The sequence below is a fragment of the Poecilia formosa genome, unplaced genomic scaffold, assembly GCF_000485575.1.
Source record: "Poecilia formosa unplaced genomic scaffold, Poecilia_formosa-5.1.2 Scaffold495, whole genome shotgun sequence".
Classification (NCBI taxonomy): Eukaryota; Metazoa; Chordata; class Actinopteri; order Cyprinodontiformes; family Poeciliidae; genus Poecilia; species Poecilia formosa.
This window is the reverse complement of record NW_006800434.1, coordinates 1-21,318: the sequence shown is the minus strand read 5'-3', so window position 1 is coordinate 21,318 and position 21,318 is coordinate 1. Positions and strand designations below refer to the sequence as shown.

The 21,318-nt window shown below is 36.5% G+C and overlaps 1 protein-coding gene across 1 annotated transcript in view; it reads left to right on the top strand.

Annotated features, from left to right (window-relative positions):
* The window catches only part of LOC103156726 (semaphorin-7A), a gene marked incomplete at its 3' end in the record, with an annotated part of 31,660 nt that extends 10,434 nt beyond the window's left edge, over positions 1–21,226 (top strand). Inside the window, exons 2-10 of the mRNA XM_007578872.2 lie at positions 2,950–3,089; positions 7,040–7,102; positions 11,899–11,994; positions 12,305–12,410; positions 15,890–15,997; positions 16,289–16,428; positions 18,862–19,040; positions 20,652–20,760; positions 20,972–21,226. Of these exons, the coding sequence (XP_007578934.2) occupies positions 2,950–3,089; positions 7,040–7,102; positions 11,899–11,994; positions 12,305–12,410; positions 15,890–15,997; positions 16,289–16,428; positions 18,862–19,040; positions 20,652–20,760; positions 20,972–21,226 (1,196 nt within the window). The remainder of the gene's footprint in view (positions 1–2,949; positions 3,090–7,039; positions 7,103–11,898; positions 11,995–12,304; positions 12,411–15,889; positions 15,998–16,288; positions 16,429–18,861; positions 19,041–20,651; positions 20,761–20,971) is intronic.
* Positions 21,227–21,318: the final 92 nt, after the last annotated feature.

Here is a 21,318-nt window from a genome sequence, read left to right as displayed (position 1 = left end):
GGCTTAAAATAATCATTTTGGCAAATATTAATTGAAGTGATTTAATATTTCTTGTCCTTTCGGTTTATTTAGTTATTTGTTTTAGCTCTTAGGGAACTTAAAAACAGTAATGCTTGTTTTAAACATGTGCTTTGGGGTTATTGTAAATTTGTCTCAGACATTAATTTTGGTTGAAATAACGTTGAGTCAACAGAGACATGATCAGGAAGCCGTAACATCCCCCATGTCAACTGCCAAAGCAAATATTGCAATAAATCTGTTTGTTTGATTGCCTCATAATTTCCCCCACAGCCAAACGCCACACTGGGTATCCTTCGGCATTTCTCATTTTGTATGAACAACAAGTTTCATCAATTAGATTCCCGTCAACGAAGGAGGCCGTTGTTTCCATAGAAACATAGCTGGTTGGCTAGCAACCTATATTGCCTCCTCTCTCTTCATTCTGGTGTTGCTGTCAGACTGAATGTCCTTTTTATTACAAGAGTGAAGAGAAATTTTATGGAAGTAATCATTTGTCTGATATATAAGTTGATGGCAAGAGATTTCCCGAAACACATCCCAGGAAAAGAAACAGAGAAATTAATTTCTGGTTGGTAAAACTGATAAAAGCCTTGAAAGTTTTAAGGTAATAATTTTTAGATTACCTCCCTTTTGCTGCAGAGCATTTATCATAATATGTGGCAAAATCTCTCTGAAGATATAATTATTTACATAGCTACTCATATATTTCATATGTGATTTCAATCTATTTCTAAGTGAAGGCACAGTTGCAGTGTAGGTAAGTGTGATTCAGAGATGCTCAAATGTACTTTGAAGCCTTCTGGAGGTGTCTTCGGTGACAGAGAATATGTGATAGGATTTGCCCACATGATTTTTTCAGTGATATTTATGCTCCCACTACATGCCCTTTTCCTCTAGCACCCAACTTCTCTAGTTGACTGGGTTGTGGCTTGATGAGAAACCAGAAAGGGCACTGATGTTGGAGCTAATGTTCCTGTAAATGTGGCTGGTTGGTTGCCAGGAAATACTCAGCTGGTTCCATATATTAATAGGAGATTAAATGAAAAACATAAAAGCTTGGGGTTGGGCGCTTTGCAATGAGTACTTCAGGACTCTGATTTACCTGCAAGAGCAGCTTAGGCTGGCTAAATCTGGATAATTTTTTTATTATACTTTTGAGAAAATCCATTTGTGCTTCATGCTTTAATCTTTTGTTATTGTGTTGAAAATCTATTCTGTGGTCAATGATTCATTTCCTGTGATTTCAAAGTTGTTTTTAACTGATTTTGAACAGAAGCCAGCATTGTGTCCTCTTTAAAATTCCTGCATTGTCATTGTAGTTGTAATTACAATGCAGGTCAGAAGTTTTACATGTAGACACTCTTCAGGAAGGTTTAGTCTCATTGACAGGACATGAGACCCACAATTTGACACCCACATCTGTCATGCAATTTGGAATCACAGCTCTTAGCCAGCTCAAATGTTTCAGGCAGAAGTTACTCACAACTTCATTAGATATGAGCCAGGTAGTTTTAAAATGATAATGTCTTAGTACCAGGTGTACCACCAGTAGTACTACAGCTTTGCTTAAAATTCGTAAAATACATAAAAAAAAAATATCACAATTTCTTAACTGAGAAACCAAACAAATAAAAAATATATGTATTCTTGTAAAGACAACATCTGTAGATTTCTGGGCTCATCTGCTGACAGCATAATCTGTTATTTTATTAAAACATGTTCAGTTTGATGCATCATGTTTTACTCGCATTGCTTAAGATTTGTCACAACATTGNGTGGCAAAATCTCTCTGAAGATATAATTATTTACATAGCTACTCATATATTTCATATGTGATTTCAATCTATTTCTAAGTGAAGGCACAGTTGCAGTGTAGGTAAGTGTGATTCAGAGATGCTCAAATGTACTTTGAAGCCTTCTGGAGGTGTCTTCGGTGACAGAGAATATGTGATAGGATTTGCCCACATGATTTTTTCAGTGATATTTATGCTCCCACTACATGCCCTTTTCCTCTAGCACCCAACTTCTCTAGTTGACTGGGTTGTGGCTTGATGAGAAACCAGAAAGGGCACTGATGTTGGAGCTAATGTTCCTGTAAATGTGGCTGGTTGGTTGCCAGGAAATACTCAGCTGGTTCCATATATTAATAGGAGATTAAATGAAAAACATAAAAGCTTGGGGTTGGGCGCTTTGCAATGAGTACTTCAGGACTCTGATTTACCTGCAAGAGCAGCTTAGGCTGGCTAAATCTGGATAATTTTTTTATTATACTTTTGAGAAAATCCATTTGTGCTTCATGCTTTAATCTTTTGTTATTGTGTTGAAAATCTATTCTGTGGTCAATGATTCATTTCCTGTGATTTCAAAGTTGTTTTTAACTGATTTTGAACAGAAGCCAGCATTGTGTCCTCTTTAAAATTCCTGCATTGTCATTGTAGTTGTAATTACAATGCAGGTCAGAAGTTTTACATGTAGACACTCTTCAGGAAGGTTTAGTCTCATTGACAGGACATGAGACCCACAATTTGACACCCACATCTGTCATGCAATTTGGAATCACAGCTCTTAGCCAGCTCAAATGTTTCAGGCAGAAGTTACTCACAACTTCATTAGATATGAGCCAGGTAGTTTTAAAATGATAATGTCTTAGTACCAGGTGTACCACCAGTAGTACTACAACTTTGCCTAAAATGTTTAAAATACATTAAAAAATGATCAGAATTACTTAACTGAGAAACCAAACAAATAAAAAATATATGTATTCTTGTAAAGACAACATCTGTAGATTTCTGGGCTCATCTGCTGACAGCATAATCTGTTATTTTATTAAAACATGTTCAGTTTGATGCATCATGTTTTACTAGCATTGCTTAAGATTTGTCACAACATTGCATATTTTACTAAAATTATTTTCATTCTCCCACTCAGAACCCCCCAGGTTCCACTTCAACAAGCCTGAGAACTACATCAGCATGTACCACCAGGAAGGAAGTGACACGCTTTATGTCGGCGGCCAAGCAATGATCTACGTGTTGACATTCAGTGATAAAAAGGTTGTTGACATGAAGGTAAATTCAACTAAACTGATTTTCCTTTTCGTTTGGAGTTGTTCTTTATTGTTATGGTCAATCACATGTATGATGAGTAAATTCTTGCTGTAGTAGTTGAAGTTGTGTGCTGACTCTGGATCAATCCTCTTTAGTTACCAAAAATAATTAGTTTCTATTCAACTGAACAAAGTCATGGCACACACCCACTTTGATTTGTTCTATGCATTTGTTCAGTACTTTAATGGTTTTGGATGGGATTTAATGTAGAGCTGTGTGTCATCTATGTAGTTATGGTAACTAATTGCATTAGTTGTTATAGATTGCAGGAGCATGAATATATCAAATAAGAGGGACCCCAAGCTGGAGCTTTGTGGTATCTCACATGTGATTTTCCTCAGCTCTGATTAAGTTACCTGTACAACTTCATAAGTTATATAAGTAATTGTAAAAGCCCAAAATGTCTGACCAAAGTTAAATTATAAAACTTTGCTTTGGCATTTATTGCTTAAGAGTCATTAGAATACATTTAAAGCATAGTAACTTTATTGTAAGCAAACATTTGAATTTGAAGCAAATTCATAGAGGAGGATGTCATCTGTGATGACTGAAATGACTCGCCCAGGTACCCACTAAGCACAAGCTGCCACTGATAGCACAAGTTCCTAAATCAAGATGAAAATCTTGGTGCATGGATGAATGGACTGCTAAAGATCCCCCCAGGAGTCAAGATGGCAGCAACACTAAACTGTGAAATTGCGTGTAGCAGAAAAACTACTCATTATCACAATCTAAATTGTCATCTCAAAGAAAAATTGCTGGTTTTCTCAAGCTACCATGACATTTATCTTGACAGAACAAGAGACTAGATACAAGATAAAATAAGTTTGCTTTCCTTGAAATATTACTGCAGTCATGATTCTGGGACAATTCTGTTCAAAATAATTAGTCACTGTCACAGCAATTGTTTTTTAATTTTTTTTTATTTTCTGTTTGTGAATAAAACATATGCATAGAAGCACTGTGAACAAGTGGTCAACTGTAAAATTGCCTTACCGCCACCCAATATCAAAGGTGAAGTGCCTTTAAGTCAAACAACACTCAGTTTCAGTTTCTGGGCTGCTGTCGAGCATAAATCACCGAGTGAATGCACAGACCTTTCCAACTCATTCTCGATAGCAGAGCTAAATTAATCTTTCTTTCCAGTCGTTAAAAAATAACGCTGAGTTTGTTTTTTTGTGGAGTATTATGAGGAAGTTGATGCCTCCCCCGTTAGTTTTTTTCCCTGCACGCTGTTAGTTTAGCATGAGTGCAAGCAAAAGTAACAAAGGGAGTCCTCTATTCTTTGCTTAGTATTCAAATCAACAGCTGTTTGCATATAGAAACAATTTTGTTGCTCATTAACTGAAGTGAAATTGTTGACCATGATTAACAAAGCATTTTTAAATAAAATAAAATAAGTTCAATTAATGGACCACAGTGGAATTGGGGAGAGGTAATCTGATTCAAACAATTAATGTGTTTTTGATAAAGTTAGAGAAAGATGGAGGTTCTTAACACTGGTAAACACTGTGACTATAAATTAATCAGTTGTGTTTCTTGTTTTCAATTGATGGAGTTAATGTTCAATTATTATCCAGCACTTAACCTGTTTTTATAAGATATGATACAAAAGTGAATTCAGAGATGTGGTATTTGCATTTTATTTCCCAATTAAACTTTAATGACTCTCACTTGTGACTTTATTGTGTAGTTTTCAGCTCTTATTTATTTGCATTTTATCCCCTCTCAGAACTATTCAATCTGATCACTTTGAGAGGAAGTGCAGTTTGTCAGTAGTGCTGAAGTTCATGCAGTTGCATTAATGTTTCTTTATTCCCCTGATACACCCCCCAAAAATCTTTCTACTGTTGACTTTTGCAGTTTGCATTATGATAAATCTAAGCGTGGCTGCCATTTTGTTTCAAGTATGTGACATGGTGAACCTTGTATGCTGAGGGAGATGCAATGGCTGACCCACTGCTTGACCCTGAGCAGCAGCTGAGATCCAGAGAAGACTGTGGAAATTAGGTCATGCATGCAATAATGAAGCTGCAGCTATTTGTCAGAGGGGAAAACATATTTAACTGAGCCAATATTGCCAACTTATAGACCCAAGATTACTCCCTTAAGTATCTTACAGCACTATACTAGCTGCCAAAAGAATTAAGAGATATTTTCTAAAATGTTTGCAGTCTGAGTGTGCTGGGTTGTCCTTCAACATGATAAAAAGGACTAAAAAGATCTGTAAAGATGACTTCATTTTTTTGACTGGGATAAATGTCTAAAAAGTGAACACATCCAAGTTAAAATGTCAGGTTCACTGGTGATAAAAATGTTTTTAATTAATCATTTCTAAGACTTTTCATATAAATTGTGACATTTATCCTGTAAAATTCAACCAAAAAATCTTTTGGAGGATTAAAAAACAGCAGCTATAAACTTGCTGCATAAACATGAACACCATTAAACTAACACTTTCTTGGATCATCCTTTGACTCAGTTTCAACATTTAGTTCACAGATGTCATCAATTAAACCGAAATATAGTTGAGCTGTCTTAGCAGGATTTTTTTTTTTTTTTTCATTTGTTTATTTGCATTATTCAGCTAAAGCTGTAGTATTCAGAGATGTTACAAAGGATTGAAAGTATCTCATTTCAGTTTGGAGAAGGGTATAAAAAGGGTTCAGACAACTTTTAATCATAAGTCCAAAAGGAAAGTTTGGCACAAATGTGCTCAGCATTTCACCAGAGGAACACCAAACCCAAAGTGAAATATGGTGGTGGCAGAATCATGGTCTGCTTTCTTTAGGTGATACTCAACATGTTGTCATTGTAGGTGAAATTGTGAAAACTACCAATCAGTGTTGACACAAAACATGTCATCTAGCAAACTTTGAAGGACAGTCAGAATAATTTTCAGCTTCACTCTGAGTACAAGGATACATCAAAATCAATAACAGAACAGTTTCATCAGAAGAAAATTTTAAGTTTTCAAAATTCAGAACGAAATCCGACAGAAAATCTTTGGGGTCACTTAAAGACCCCAAACTCTGAGAAAAGAGGTTTTCTCAGAGTTTGATAAACAGGTTGGGAAATTATTGCTAGGTCAACATGTGAGGTAGTGACAGACTGCTTCCAAGAGAGACTGGATGTCGAAACTAAATCAAAATGTGTTTCTACAAAGTATTAGTATATGAGTGCACTAATCTGTTATGGGTGGTATCCATTTTATTTTTTCATATTTTTTCTTCAAACTGATTTATTTTGTAGCTGAGTTGTCCAGGATAAATGTCACACTATAGCTGGAAATGATTTATCTTGATCTTTTTCTGTACCTCACAAAAACTTGCCATTTTCACAGGGATGTTTAAACTTTTCAGAACCTTGGAATTTGTCGTAAAAAATGAAATTACACTTTTCCTGTTATTTCCAGTAGAGAGTGGTTTAATGGAACACAGTGAAGGAAAGTCAATATTTTATTACATGACAGCATCAAAAGCGAACACCAATCCATTTCATTTAAAAATGAAAGAACCAAAATTTTTTCTTTTAAAATTCAGCAATTTATGGTAGATTTGGGATGAAAGGCTCAGAAACAATCATCAGATTTTCAATGATGAACCAATTACATCAAAAGATTTCCTTTGTAATGTCATATGAATAATGCGCTGTGCTGCAGATTTGCTTAAAGGAGCTTATGGTTCTTTGAAGGATGTTCTGCATGAAAATGTCAAGGCAGTCTGAAGAAAAGCACACATTTAATGAGAAGTATAATAAAAAAATATGAAGAATGAAATACCTCATATCCTGAGAAAAAGCAAGAAATATGAATGTCATCTGTGAGGACTGTGTTCTAGAGGCTGTTGTGAGACTGAAAGAGTTTAGTGTGAAATAACTTGGCACAAAATAAGCCGTCCTTCCTCCCACAGATCCCAGCGGCATCGGATCAGACTGCAATTGATACCTGCAAGGCAAAAGCTTCTCCAGATGAGGTAAAAACTCATCCTCACTGTCAGAACCTCCATCGCTTCTGCACAGCCCTAACCAGCTCAATCAGTGCGTTTGTCTCACTAGCATGTTATTCCTCATTACCATTATATTGAGCACAATAAGGCTTCTTTTCTAACACCGTATGACTGCGAAAGAACTATATTTCTTCACTTGGATGAACCAGATAAACATACAATGATACATAAAGACATCAACAAGTGGTAATTTATGTAGATGGAATACAATTACACATGAGATGGTCCTACCTCAAAACAAACACTGCACACTTGACTAAGCACTTAATTGCACTGAATAATTTACATCTAGTTCTCAGAGAGAAAAAGAGAAATTAAGAATGAAAAAAGGTGGATATATTTTACAAAATATGTAAACTTGTCCCAAAAAATACTTTATTTTTTAAGGAAACTGCATCTACACAGGATTCCCAACAACTTTAGTAGAAAGCTTGTGGTAAATCCACTTCATTGTAGGATGTAAGAAGTTTCTGCAGAGGACGGTGAGGGGAGCTGAAAGAGTCATTAAAGTGTCATGACTGTCTTCATGAACCTTTTGAATTCCTACCAACAGGCAAATGGTAAGCTAACTTTAAAAGTAGAACCAACAGACTGCTACACAGCTTTTAAAGACCAGCTGAACTAGAGATTGTGAAATCATCATAAGAGCTGCTAATTGTGTGGTTTGATTTAGACAACTGAAGTGTTGAAAAACAACTCATGGAGGTTTTGAAGGTTTGAAGGTCACAACACAACTGTTTTTTTTTGTTTTTTTTTTGTTTTTTGTTTTTTTGTTTTGTTTTGTTTTTTTAATAATTTAGCTTTAGCCTTTCTTTAAAGTCCTTAGATCAGAGTAGAGAGAACTGCATCACCTGTACCACTGATTTAGAATTGTCTGCAACAACAACTCAAATATTGCAAAAAACAAAAACAAAACAAACAAAAAAAAACACTGTATTTCACATATTTAATGCTTATATGCACCAATTAAAAGAACATAAAAGCTACACATGTTCAGAAATTGTACTTTCAGGTACCAGTACTTTATATTAACTCATGCTTAAACCTGTGCAAAACACATTTTTAGTAAACCAGCACAAATGGAAAGATAAACGAGGTGACAGCAGCTTTAGTTTGAAAAAGACATAAAAAATATAATTATGTCAGAAAAAAATGTCAGTCCTAATGCAGTAATATACATCCTTATAACAGACACACACACACACTCACACACGTCAAGACGCCAAGTTTATCTTTTCATTTAGACTCAAGTTTGAATCCTTACTTGAAAACACATTAAAACAATCTTTTTTTCTGAGAAAAAAATGCATTCAACATCATGTTTATGGTCTCAGACCTTGGTGGGAGAAGTAGCTGGACCTTCTGCATGCTAGTGCCTGAAGGTACATCCTTTTATTATGCATGTTAGTGCCTCCTCACACAATAGAGTCTGCATTCCCCTGAATAAATGAATATATTACCAGAGAATACAGGTTCCAGTTCAGGCCTGGAATTTTACATTTATTTTGTAACATTCTAAAGATTGCTATGACTTCTGATATGACTGCTTGGTGCATCAACCTTACTCATGTTTGGGAATTAATCTCTCACAGTATCCTGTGGCTGATTGCTCTGCTGTTTTTTGTGGGCGAGGATTTACCAGGACATGTTTCATTGTTTTTGCTTAGGTTTAATCTTCTTGTTACAGTTTGAACCTGCTCTGCTTCTGACACCGGTATGCCACCAACGTCACAGAAGCGCAGGAAAACAAAAGCTTTAATACAATTTTTCAGTTCACACACACAGTGCTGCATGTTTTTGGCTTGCAGCTTTAATAAACCACCGTCTCACTCTGACAGCTGTGTCATCTCGAGGCTGCGGTATTACTCACAGCTACACGGTGTCAGTGGTGACTACCGCGGGCTGGTCAGCCACTGATTATGTTCTGAAGCCCCCTCTCCAACTCATGCTACATTATAAATACATCTATGCCAGGCTTGCCCTATGACTTTAGGAAAATGTAGCAATTGTTTCAAAATAGCACATGTGAAATCCTCAAAAGGTGTTTGCATTGATTGCTATTACTGAAATTGAAGCATTTAAAGCCCATTCATGAATAAAAAATAAACATTTATTACAGTTCATAAAGTTGATGATTCATACCACTCTCCTTTATGTTTCATTACTAATACCTCCTTTTACACACGTCGCTGTAGTCCGTAGTATGTGGTCTTCTATTAACTGATCATCCTTCAAAAATGAAGGAAAACTCACTGGTATGTGTTTGTTTATAAAAGTCTAATAGGTTTATCTCTGCCCTATCTTTGATTCCCAATAATCTGTTACTTTGCCCAACACATTATGGTCAATGTTCCCACAATTAAATCAAAATATGGAGAAATAATACAAAGGTGCTCAGTATTAAAGCTGAGCTTTAATACTGAGCACTAATAATAATGTATAATAATGTATTCTGAAGAAGCTGCTGTCTGAAACCTGTAGATGTCTCAGTATTGTTTTATGTTGTTTTATGACCTCAACAGTGTTGCTGTTTGTTGATTATTGTAAAAGTGTGCTGCTTGTTCTTTCTATGTGTTCTTCCTTCTCCTCCAGGTCATTAATGTAACTAAGAATTTGTTCTTATTAACTCATCTGGTTAATTAAGGGTTAAATGAAAAAAATAAAATAAAACTGATACAATTTCACACTATAATTTAAAAGATTAAAGGTCTAGTGGTAATGGTTTGAAACGTTTGTTAAACCTTGATATGAGTGAAATGATTTCATGCTAATGGCATCCTTTTTGACCTGACAATATTTTCCCAAATGACTCAACAATTTAAAGACTCCACTGCATAACATAAAATATACCAGAACTAATGAATTTGGTCTAACAACCATAGGTTTTTTTGTAACAGTCTGATTGACTTCACCCTTTACTCTGACATTCACGCTGAAAGTCAGACCCTGTTTGGCCGCGTCTGCATCCTGTCTGTCTGAGTGTTTGATGTGATGTGCTCAGTCTGCACTCATCTCTGGCTCGACCCAACAGATTCGTGAGAGAGAGAATCGAGTTCAGTGTTTTAACACTTCTGTAGTTTATTTCTATTAAAATATTCATCTTTTATACATTAACTTGAACAATAAATAGTTAGAATGTATTTACTTGTGAAACATGGAATTCAGATAAAACGTGAGCAAAAGAAACATGTTTCACCTTCTGTGTTGGGAGCAACACAGAAGGTTAGATGGAGATGAATCAACCACTCTGTCTACCTCTGCATAAGTTTATCAGGAGCACACACACTGTTTCTTGGGGCTGAACGTGATAGTTCTTCCTGAATATGGGAGGAGTAAAAAAAATAAATAAATAAACCTACAAAGTCTGCATGACTCAATCAAATCTCACCTGGGGCTTTTCAGGCTGTTATAAAAACATTCCCACAATTCCAGGTGGTATTAATCAGTGTGTGAAACCATCTCTGTAATGTGTTTTTCACTCTTGGTGAGCGGTCCTTGGTGATCATGCTGTGGACATGGGGACTACTGTGTGTTTAGAGAAGGTGTGTGCGGACTCTGATGTTTCTGCTCATTATAGTTCCCAGTCAGTTTGTCTGGCATCAGAAGATTAAAGCCAAACTTTGTCACAGATAATTGAAATATCAAATAGTTAAATCCAAACAACTACAATGGCTTGCACTCACTCACAGCTCTTTCAGTATGTTATAACCACAAGCTGCAATTTATCCACTAGTTTCAAGAGATATAGGTTTATATTTTAACAGTTCCTCATTTGAATTTCTCAAGGTGGTTGTACAAGTGATCAAAAACAACAAAAAACATACACAGCATGTGAAATGAACAGAAATGTCAAAGGATTTGATTAAGAGGTAACACATGGACCCAACAATGTATAAACCTGTCTTGTCTCACCAGGTAGGAAATATCAGTCCCAGTGTCAGGTGCAACCGTGACTTTACAGCTCACATTTTAACTTCAGCTCTCCATTTAATTGTGAACATCAAAAATCAATGCCCAAACATGCACCAGCAACTTTGTCTTTCAAAAACCGAAATGCGCGTGGACACAAAATAAAAGAATCTAAGTAAAATAAAATCTCATCCCACTCTACCACCTATCCAGCCACCTACATACCCACCTACACACACGTCCAATCCTCGTTCTGAATTTTAGCCATGCTTCTCTAAACTGATGTTCTTGTTATTTTCAACATGGGGAAAAAAAACGCCTCTTTAGACACACTTTTTAAAAATGTTGATACAGAATGAGCAAAACGTCCTAAAAAACGGTTTATTTATTAAGAATATTTCTGTAAGCATGTTCATTCTGCATCCATCTGTGTACAGTACAGTCCATTATTTGTCCCTGTTGATGAAGTGATGCATATGCAGCATTGCAGTATTGTACTGCAGGTCTAAGCCTTTTCTGCTGTCTGCCAAAAGTGCCAAGCATGGATGGCTTCCAATCTTTTCTCAGCAGCCCATTTTTCTCCAGTAATCTGTTTGTTTTCTGTTGCACTTCTGCTTTGTTTCTCCATCCCTCTATTCTACCTTCTACTGCTTGAGTCCCGAGGTAGACTTCCTGTTGTCTTTCATTTTGTTCTCTTTTTCCCTTAATCCCCTTTTCATCCTTCTCCGTTTTTCTCCCCTTCTCTTTAATCCTTAAACCCTAAAAGAATCAGCATATTTTATTCCCCTATCCTCTGCATCCTTCCTTGATGTTTCCCCCTTTTCTGTCTCACTCACTTCCTTTTTCTCCAACAGATGGAGTGCGACAATTTCATCACCGTCCTTCAGAAAGTTAATGACACATTCATAGTATGTGGGACGAATGCTGGAAGCCCCAGATGCTGGATGCTGGTAAATATCTACAGATAAATTCCTTTGAGTTTCCCTGTCTCTGTTCCTGCTGCCATAAGTGCTTTCTGCAATAAATTGAGCCATCTGTAGAGCAGCTGCAAACAGCATTTATCTATTTCCTCACTTATTTTTTCTGTTCATAAAATGAAGGCTAACAGTTATTTACACTCAAAGAGAATGTTCTTACTTCAATATGATCCTTCACAGATAAATTGAAGTTTACCCAGTGAGTGAAGGGTAAAACAAGTAATGAGACAGATCTCAAGGAGACCTCCGCTTGGCTCCAATATCTTGCACCTTTCCCCTGCAGGTAAATGAGACGGTGCTGACAGACGTCCAAGGCGGTGGGATGATTGCGCCAGCCTCTCACATCTCACCTCCCTTCCCTTCGCAGAAGTCAATCAACTTGCCTGCAGGTAATGAACTCCCAAAAACGAAGCCTCTTTTCATTTCAAATATTCAGGTATAGATGAAAAGAGAGAAAATAGCAAAGATTTTATTTGTAATTTAATATTTGAGGGAGCAGTTGCTGCAAAACATCAGAATCTGCAGTACAAGTTCCAAGTCATTTAACAGCTGGTGAAAAATCTGAGTGATTTGGAATATTGGTTCTAAGTTAGGAACACTTACTGAATCCATTTTACACCCAAAATTGTGCCCAAGGAGTTACATTTGCAGGGAACAGAATGAAAACGTGGAAGTAAGATTAGAGGCAGACAAGGGATGGTCTTGTCTGCCTCTACCTCATTTCCACATGCCTCATATGTGGAAATGAGGTATATTTTTATGCATGTTCTTTGCATGTCAAGTTCAAGTTTATTTGTATAGCACATTTCAGCAACATGGTAATTCAAAGTGCCTCACCTCACATAAACATCATACAGTAACACATTATGAAACAAGCAATAAACATTACATTTTGTCAAATGTCATCATTAAAATCATCATGCAAATACATAAAATATACAGTCAACAGAAGGATGCAATGTTATTTCTCTAAGCCATGCTTAAGACCTCCATGCTGCCTTAAAATGATTAAATGACACTATTTTCAAACTAAAATAAGCAGACATGTTATGATGTTGAAGATTACTTTTTACTTTTTGCAAATAGCTTTGGCAGTGCCTTTCCTGACTGAACTTCACTCATTCAGTCTTAGTTTTCCACCACTCATGTACTGTAAAGCGTAAAGGTTTTGCTACCCCTTGCATATTTAGTTTAAAGTAATCTTTGAAATTCACCAACATGTTTCTTTTGACTTGAAATAAAATTAGTGCCTAGCCCATACTTGTGTCTGATGCAGAATCTCTTTCTATTTGTCTGCTTTTTCTGTACATTAAATCTAAATCTAATGTCCATGCATTTGTTTGAGGCATAGAGATGAACAAGATAAATATTATTTGGGGAGTGACTGAGTGTTTTAAAGCAGTAGAAATTAGAAATTAATGAGTAGATCAATTTTCTTTAGCATTTGGTTCTCTAGAAGTGTTTCAATCTATTTCTAAAGCTTCTCCTTGGCACCTGCCTTACTCTGGAGTAAAGCCACCTTCAACTCTTCATATTAACTCGGCCTATTTGTGTCAGGAGCAACAACGTGACACTTATGAATCCTGGGCTGCCAAGAGCAATCTTGCTCTCATAATCATTTTCTATTCATGTCAGGAAGATGACTAAAGGTTTCTTTTCTGTGAAGTCCCTCGAAATATTAAGTGTAAAATGCTTTTGGATGATCATACAGACTCACCATAAAAGTTCTTATGTTGCCTAGTACTGAAAACTTTGATTTCTTATTTAGAATCATAATCAAACTATAGTTTCCTTATTTATTATATTTGGTTATAATTGGAACTTAATCACATAAAAGGTTTATTAATCTTGACTAAAAAATAGATTTGTTATAAAATCCACTGTGGGCTGAGTAACTTGAGTCATTTTGCAATATAAATAGCATTCCTTATTTTAGCAGATGACTAATCCTAACATAAGAACAAATTACTTATTTGACTTTTTTAAGCTACAGTTGAAGACAAGAACTGAAAATCACGACCAGTGTATCTAAATTAAATATTGCGTTACAGTTGAACACAAAGTTTTTGGTTACATCATCCTCAAATGTGCTCCAAATGCATCATAGAAACCAGTAGGATTCAGTCATTATTGTGCACAGTGACCAGGAAGGAATTCTGGTAAGAATGAATTGAGTTGCACTTGTATGTATGCAGACTCTGTACCAGAACATGTATTCATAGTGGTAGTAACATGGTACAATATACAAGACAGATTTATTGAGGTAAAAACTGAACAAGTAGAAATCCAATCTTTTTCTTAGAGATTGAATGCAGTTTTATCAGTAGGGCAGCCATGTTTTATGTTGAGGTCAGGGCCAACAGAAGAAGTCTATTTTAACAGGTTAAGTCATCAGTCTTGCTACTGAGAAATTCAAAATTTTGAGTTCAATAAACCCTTTGCAGTTACTAAAGTTGCAATTTACATCACAAAGTTTTTAGAAAATACTGTAGCGTGTTCTGTAGTCATACTATTCCAGTGGCATTTCTATAGTCATCTGTGTCCTTAAGTATTCTGTAGTTAGATTGTTCCAGTGGTTTTTCTGTAGTCATACATTTCCTACATCAGTTCTGTGGTCAGGTGTTCTTGTGGAAATTTATGTTGCCATGGAGAAGAGGTTGTGAAGGGAATTGTGAAAATAACCTACAGTTCGTCTGTACGGCTTAGCAGTGGCTCACAACAGCAACTTAATAAAATCTTCCTACTTAAACCAGACTAAACCAGACTATAACAGACTCTGTACTAAATAGGGCTATGGTAAGTTTTTGAGACATATTTCATTTTATTTTTGCTTCATCCAGGGATGGAAATCCTATCATAAATTTTAAAAAGAAAAACTTAACAGCTTTGCTCCCCAGGTTTTGTAGGGTCCCCAGTTAAGACTTAGATAATGCATACATTAATCTTAGTAAATTCAGTATATTGTTACAGCTCAGCATTGGCAGATCCCCGTACCTGATGTGAAAGGTACGACAACATCTGACCTATTTCTGTAAAGATATTTACTCAGTATTTTTCAAATCTAGCTTAGATTTATTTTTAATGTAAAGACAGTTTCATATACAAGGCTGGATTTACTTGCATCTGCAAATTAGACAAGACAAAGCTTTACAACACAAAAAAATAAGAGTCTTCAAATGAAACCCTTGACTGTGTAGGTATTAAGTCTTGCATAACTTTGCCTAAATAGGGCTGTACTAATTAAACTGACCTTCAGTAGTCATTGTGCATGAAGAGGGACTTGGAAATTGTGTGTTTCTTCAACCATCTAATGCAGATGGGCTGTTTGAAGAGGCACTTAAATCAGCGAGGGTTTGGGCTGTGCTGCGGGATGCTCCTCCACATGGGGGGGTTGATTGTGGATGCAATGAGTCGACCCCTTTGCTTGGGCTCAGTGGCATCTACATACTGATCAGTCCTGATTATGTTACTGCCATGATTTCAAATGCTTCCCCCTCTGCATTGCTATGGAGACACAGCTCTGCATTGGATTGTAACAATGTGGACATTTGTAGCTCATGGAAGCAAAGGCTGCTCTGCTTTATAATGTTGTCTTTACTTTGCTCTTGGCTCCCTATTCTCTGCCCTGCTTTTTTATATTCTGTCTTTGTCTTCCAGGCCCTACTTTTGTTCCTCTAAACTCTGTATTTAATGTTCTCTCCTCTTTGTCTTCTCCATTTTTCGCCGTAGTCAATTCTCTTCTGTCACTCCAGGCGCCCCTCTCCTCCATTTCAACCTTGTACTGATTTGTCAAGTGTGCCCTGTTTTTATTACCTGCCACTCACCATTTCTTCTCCTGTGCATCTTTTGTTTTTCCTGCCTGTCTCAGATGGGAGTCTGTACTCGGCCATGTCATCAGTGGGAGGTCACGTCGGCTCGATCCGTCGTACATTTGGCTCCCAGAAACTCCTGAAGACGGAAAATATTTGGCTGCTGAGTGAGTAGGTGGGGGGGGAGTCACGCAGAAGGTATACACGCTTAGATAATTGCATATGGAGATGGTGGGTGGTTCTCTCTGTAAATCATCTACTATCGTTCCCATAGGGACAAAACCATGTAGGTGTATTCACGACTGCTGTCAAACTGTCTTTCCACTCAGATCCTCCTGGAGAATCTGACATGGTTCTTTTTTAAGATAGGAAATAACTCCACAAAAGTTGAAGTAATGCTTTAAGTTTAAACGTTGATGTGTTTGATCTCTGTGGATATATTTAAATCTCACCTGTAGGTCCTCAGTTTGCTGGAGCATCCATAATCCCTGCCTCGGAAAAGTACAAAGAGGAGATCTATTTCTTCTTCACGGAGTTCAACAAGACAGCCCGAGTGGATGAGGAGCCATACAGGGCCCGCATAGGTCGAATCTGCACGGTAAAGAGTCTGCAAACAGTTTTTTACCAAATACAATGTATATAAGCATAAAATTCAACATTTTCTGTGTCGGGTAAGCTAGAATTACCAAAATGTATATTTGCCAAACATCAGCCCAACATATAGCATATACAAATTCATGTGTCTATGCTTTTGAAAACATTTGGCAGCATCAGTGGCTTCAAATCCTATTGGGAATCTTCCCACTCTTCCATTTTTAGTCCTCTTCACTGATGTTCACTGTCTAGCTGGGTCACAGATGAGATCTACAGAAGCCACTTGTGTCCTTTATTGGTGGCACACTCATGGTTGATTGAGAAAATGTAAACCTTCACTCTGACTTGAAGAAACACTCCCTCATCCCCAGTAACAATTAAAAAAAAATCTTATTTTAACAGTGCCTCATACATTACCAGCATAATTTTATTTCATCCAACATAAAACTTAAAATCAAGGTGACCAATGTGTTTCTCTTCTAACCTTGCAAATATATTACCAATAAAAAAGTATTGAAAACTCCAGGACTGTACAGTGTGACAAATATGTTGTATTTGCAATGAAAAAAAACTCTGATGAATTACTGTGCTGATATTGCAAATGTCTGATAACATTGTAACCAAAGTCCGTTGTCTGGAGCAGAGAGTTTAGGTGACAGATGGGAGCTGAATCATTTAGGATTAAAATCAGATAAACATGTCTCTGTAGTTCTATGGGCTGCATTTCTTCACACCATGTAACTTTGTGCATCATATTCAAAATATGAAAATTTATCAATTTTTACGTAATAGAAGTTTTATTAAATGGCTCCTTAAGGCTGCTGAATATCCAGGTAGTTTTTAAAGAGGGCTAGAAGGGGCTAAGTGTTGATCTTGGGGTGTCACGCTAACATTAACGTAATGCGTTAAGCGCATACATAATTCAGACTAATTGAAGCTGTTGTCTTTTCTTAAGTGTTCATTAAAAATATTATCCACATAAGACTTTCTCATCAGAGGGTATTAGTGGGATGACCCAATCTGAGGTGGTTGATTTTACAACACTGTAAATCTTACAACACTGTATTTGTGGTAATGTCATCCATGCAAGAAATAAAATGTTCTCCTTCCTGAGGGATCAATTAGTAATGTAAGCAACTTAACAACTCAGTTATTCTCCAGTACAGTGCATATTGAATACCAGAGGTATGAACACTATTGATTACGGCTCCTCAACAACTAAAACAATTATTATAAATAACATTTCAAATGATAAAGTCGTATTTGGAGTCAGAACAGACCCAAATTCAGAGAAAAACTGTGGTGTAGCATTTAAAATAGACTTTGTTAGTAGGTTTGAATGTTGTTCTTGTATGGAGGTATAAATATTCATTTAAATAAGCAATAATGTGGGAAAACCTTTCTGAATGAAGTGTTCTGACTAAAATTAACATCAGTAAGTAAAAAAAGAAAAAAAGAAAACATTGCATGTTGTTAGCTCTATTTCTGAACCACTTTACTTGTTTTGATGAATAATTAGACAAAAGATACAAAATTGAAGATGCAGTGGATCTCCAGGTGTGAACTATGCTACATTTCCTATAAAATTATTTTAATGTTTTACTATTCCTCAGAAGACTGAATCTGTCATTGCAGAGTGAAAAAGTGCTGCCGCTTTGCTTGGAGGACGCTTTTAATCAAATGTTGCAATCAGCAGCGTCAAATCAGGTGTTTTTCTAATTAGCTCTCAAAGGCGAAGCACCTGCAGCTCTGTGTGAGCCATGCCTCATCCTCTAAATTCAAATCAAGAACTTAAATGTAATGGGGAAATGTTGAAGAGGTATATTTTCATGTTTACTGATCAATAACGAGTCTCAGGTCTTTATGAAATGTCTTAATTTCTTAAGTGATTTTTTTTTTTTTAGTTAGTTAGCATTTATTGTCTTTGTTTCTGGGAGGAACATGAATGAGTCCACCTGTTCTAGCTCTGGAGTGTCTCTAAGCAAAAGGGAAAATATATTTAAGGTTCAACAGTTTCCTTCAAACTGCAAAACCGCTGATATGACTGAGATCAGTCCGGAGGGAAAACATGAAACAGGTTTTCTCCTTTTTCACAAAGTCACTGAAAAAGAATGTGCAATTTATACATCTGAGTAGAAACTGTCATTATTATTTCAGAGACTGCTTATTGCGATAAAAAGTATAACTGCATATTTAATCACTGAGCTCTAAATGAAGTCAGTAGATAATTAATATCTTGGACTTAATAACCAAAGCTTTCTAAAATAAATAGTCAACTAATTCTTCTCAGAGGGAAATGAGGTTCTGCTGCTCTGTGTTGTGGGTCAGAACTATGTCACGGGCAATAAACACAAAGCGATTAGAAACACAATCAGCCTGCAGACCTGGCTGCCCCTTTGTGTCATTGTTAATAAGATCCCCTCTGTGTTTTTTCCAGGTGGATGAAGGGGGCATCAAAGCCCTCCTGGCAGACTCTTGGACCACCTTTATGAAGGCTCGGGTGATGTGTGGTGCAGGCAACACACAGCAGCAGTACAACAACATGAAGCAGGCTGTGGTCCTGACAGCTCAGGACAAGAGGGCTGGGGTCATGTATGGCCTTTTTTCCAACGCATGGTAGGTGCAAACATGGCAACCTTTTAATTCTACCCAATTCTACGGATTGGCTCTGTAAGAATGCTAAACACATGTACGATTTTGGAATACTGCTTCTTAGGACATGTTAAACCAATTGGAAGTGAGTGAATCCCCCAGCATAATGCTCATTGGATTGAAGATTTAATGTTGGAGTTGGATCTGGAAAAAAATAAGATGTATAGTGAGTGGGTAGCAAGATGAATTTAGTAAGACCTGGTCAAAATTAATTATTTATGCTAAGGGCATATCAGTTATTTGTAGCTTACTGTGAGGTTTGTTTGATTATTTTCAGTTTTTTTTTTTTATGTGGAGATTGAGATGATTCAGTTTTTTTTTTGAAATTGTATGAATTAAACTCTATTTTAAACAAATAAATGATAAAGAAACTTATATAAAATAGAACATATTAAACCATTCAGCCAACTTTGTGATGACTGATGTTTTATAATTTACTGAATCTGATTGTTTAAAGCTAAGCATTTGAAATGAATTTATACCTGACTGTATTGGACTGAGCTCTAACTGATGAATGAGAATGAATTAGAGGCTGATGGGAAAAAAAAAAAAGAAAAAAAAAGGTTTGTACTAAACCTTTCACTTTTTTCACAAAGAGCATTGAAATAACCTTGATTCTCCATTTATGCTGTACGAGTAAAATCAACTCAATTATCTTGAGCTCAATAGTCATCATAGCCATGGTGTTCAGAGACAAATCTTTTAATAAAAAAAATAGATGATTATGCTTTGCTTTTGCCTTATTACAACCAGAGTTTAAAATAATTTGAGATATTATGTAGCAAGTCAACACAAAGTTCAGTTCAAAATTTTCTTTACATATATAAATTAAAACATGTGAGCTGCATTTGATTGCAGCCCCCTTTACTCTGATACTTCTAAATGAAATCAAATGCAATCAACTCTAAGAAGTAAATTCCACTTGTATGGTTTAGTCAAAGCAGCCGTCTACCAGTAATTTCTACTTCTCTCTGTTGACAAGCCTTGTGGAGATGCAAATTACTTTTGGCAGCAGGACTTGTCACCTGCCCACGCTGCTAAACGCACCAATACTTGCTTTAAAAGCCATGGCCAGAAATTAGTCTGACCTGAATCTCATAGAGAATCTGTGGAGTGTTGTCAAGAAGACGACAGGAGGCACCGGAGCCAACAATGCAGAGAAGCTGAGGGCCGCCATTGAAGCAGTCTGGACTTCCTTAACCCCTTCAGTGCAGAGCCACCTCTGCATTGAAGCAGTCCCTCATACTGCAAATTCAGTTTCACTTTTTGAATTGAATTACTGACAGAAATGTAGTTTTCAATTATGTTTTATTTAATAAGATGCACTTTTAGGAAACAAAAGAAGATATTTCATATATCAAAAAGGAAGGAGTAAATGAGCATGAGCAGTGGCTAATCCTCGGTGCACCACATACTAATCTAATTTGCATAGAAATTAAAAAGATGTAAAATATTAGGGTAACAAAAAAATGCTTCTAATTTCTTGTTTCAAGGTGAAAGGTTGAATAAATAAGTTTCCCACATGACAACTTAAATACCTTTTCGAGGATTAATTAACTTTTTCCTCCATTGTAGGGGAAGAACGGTGGTCTGTGCCTATTCCATCGAAGATATTGATCGAGCCTTCTCTAATTCTAAACTGAAAGGCTACAGCAGCTCATTCAGTGGCAGTCGACCAGGGATGGTAAGAAAATTTGCCTTTTTGTTCCCTTTATTTGTCACAGTGCAGAGACAATATGTGTAAAAGCATGAATCAGTCTGTAATTTAGTGACTAAAATGCTATTTTAAAAAAGGTAATAAGGGAGAAGCAATTTTGTGCTCTTTATCCAAGCCATGTTTTGCTTTTTGTACAATCCAGTCTGATGTAAATCCATTATTCTGCCTTTCTCTTCAGTGTGAACGTAAAGGTCCATCAGCAGACTCTCAGAACAACATCAAAAACCTTGGCGTGATCAGATACTACCCTGAAATAGAGGATGTAATTCGGCCGGTTGGTGTGAATCCACTCGACCTCCCCACAGATGATCAAATCACCCACGCTGTCGCGGATATTGTCCTGGCAGTCAATGATGAGCATTACACTGTCCTGTACCTCGGAACAGGTACGTGTGCACATCTGTGTGTCAAAATGATGAGAGTGGCTACATGTGTAACATTTCGTTTAGAGAGTTTTCATTTTTTAGAGAAAAAAAAAAAATCAATGTTTACACCATAAAATATCAAAATCTGACTGTTTTAACT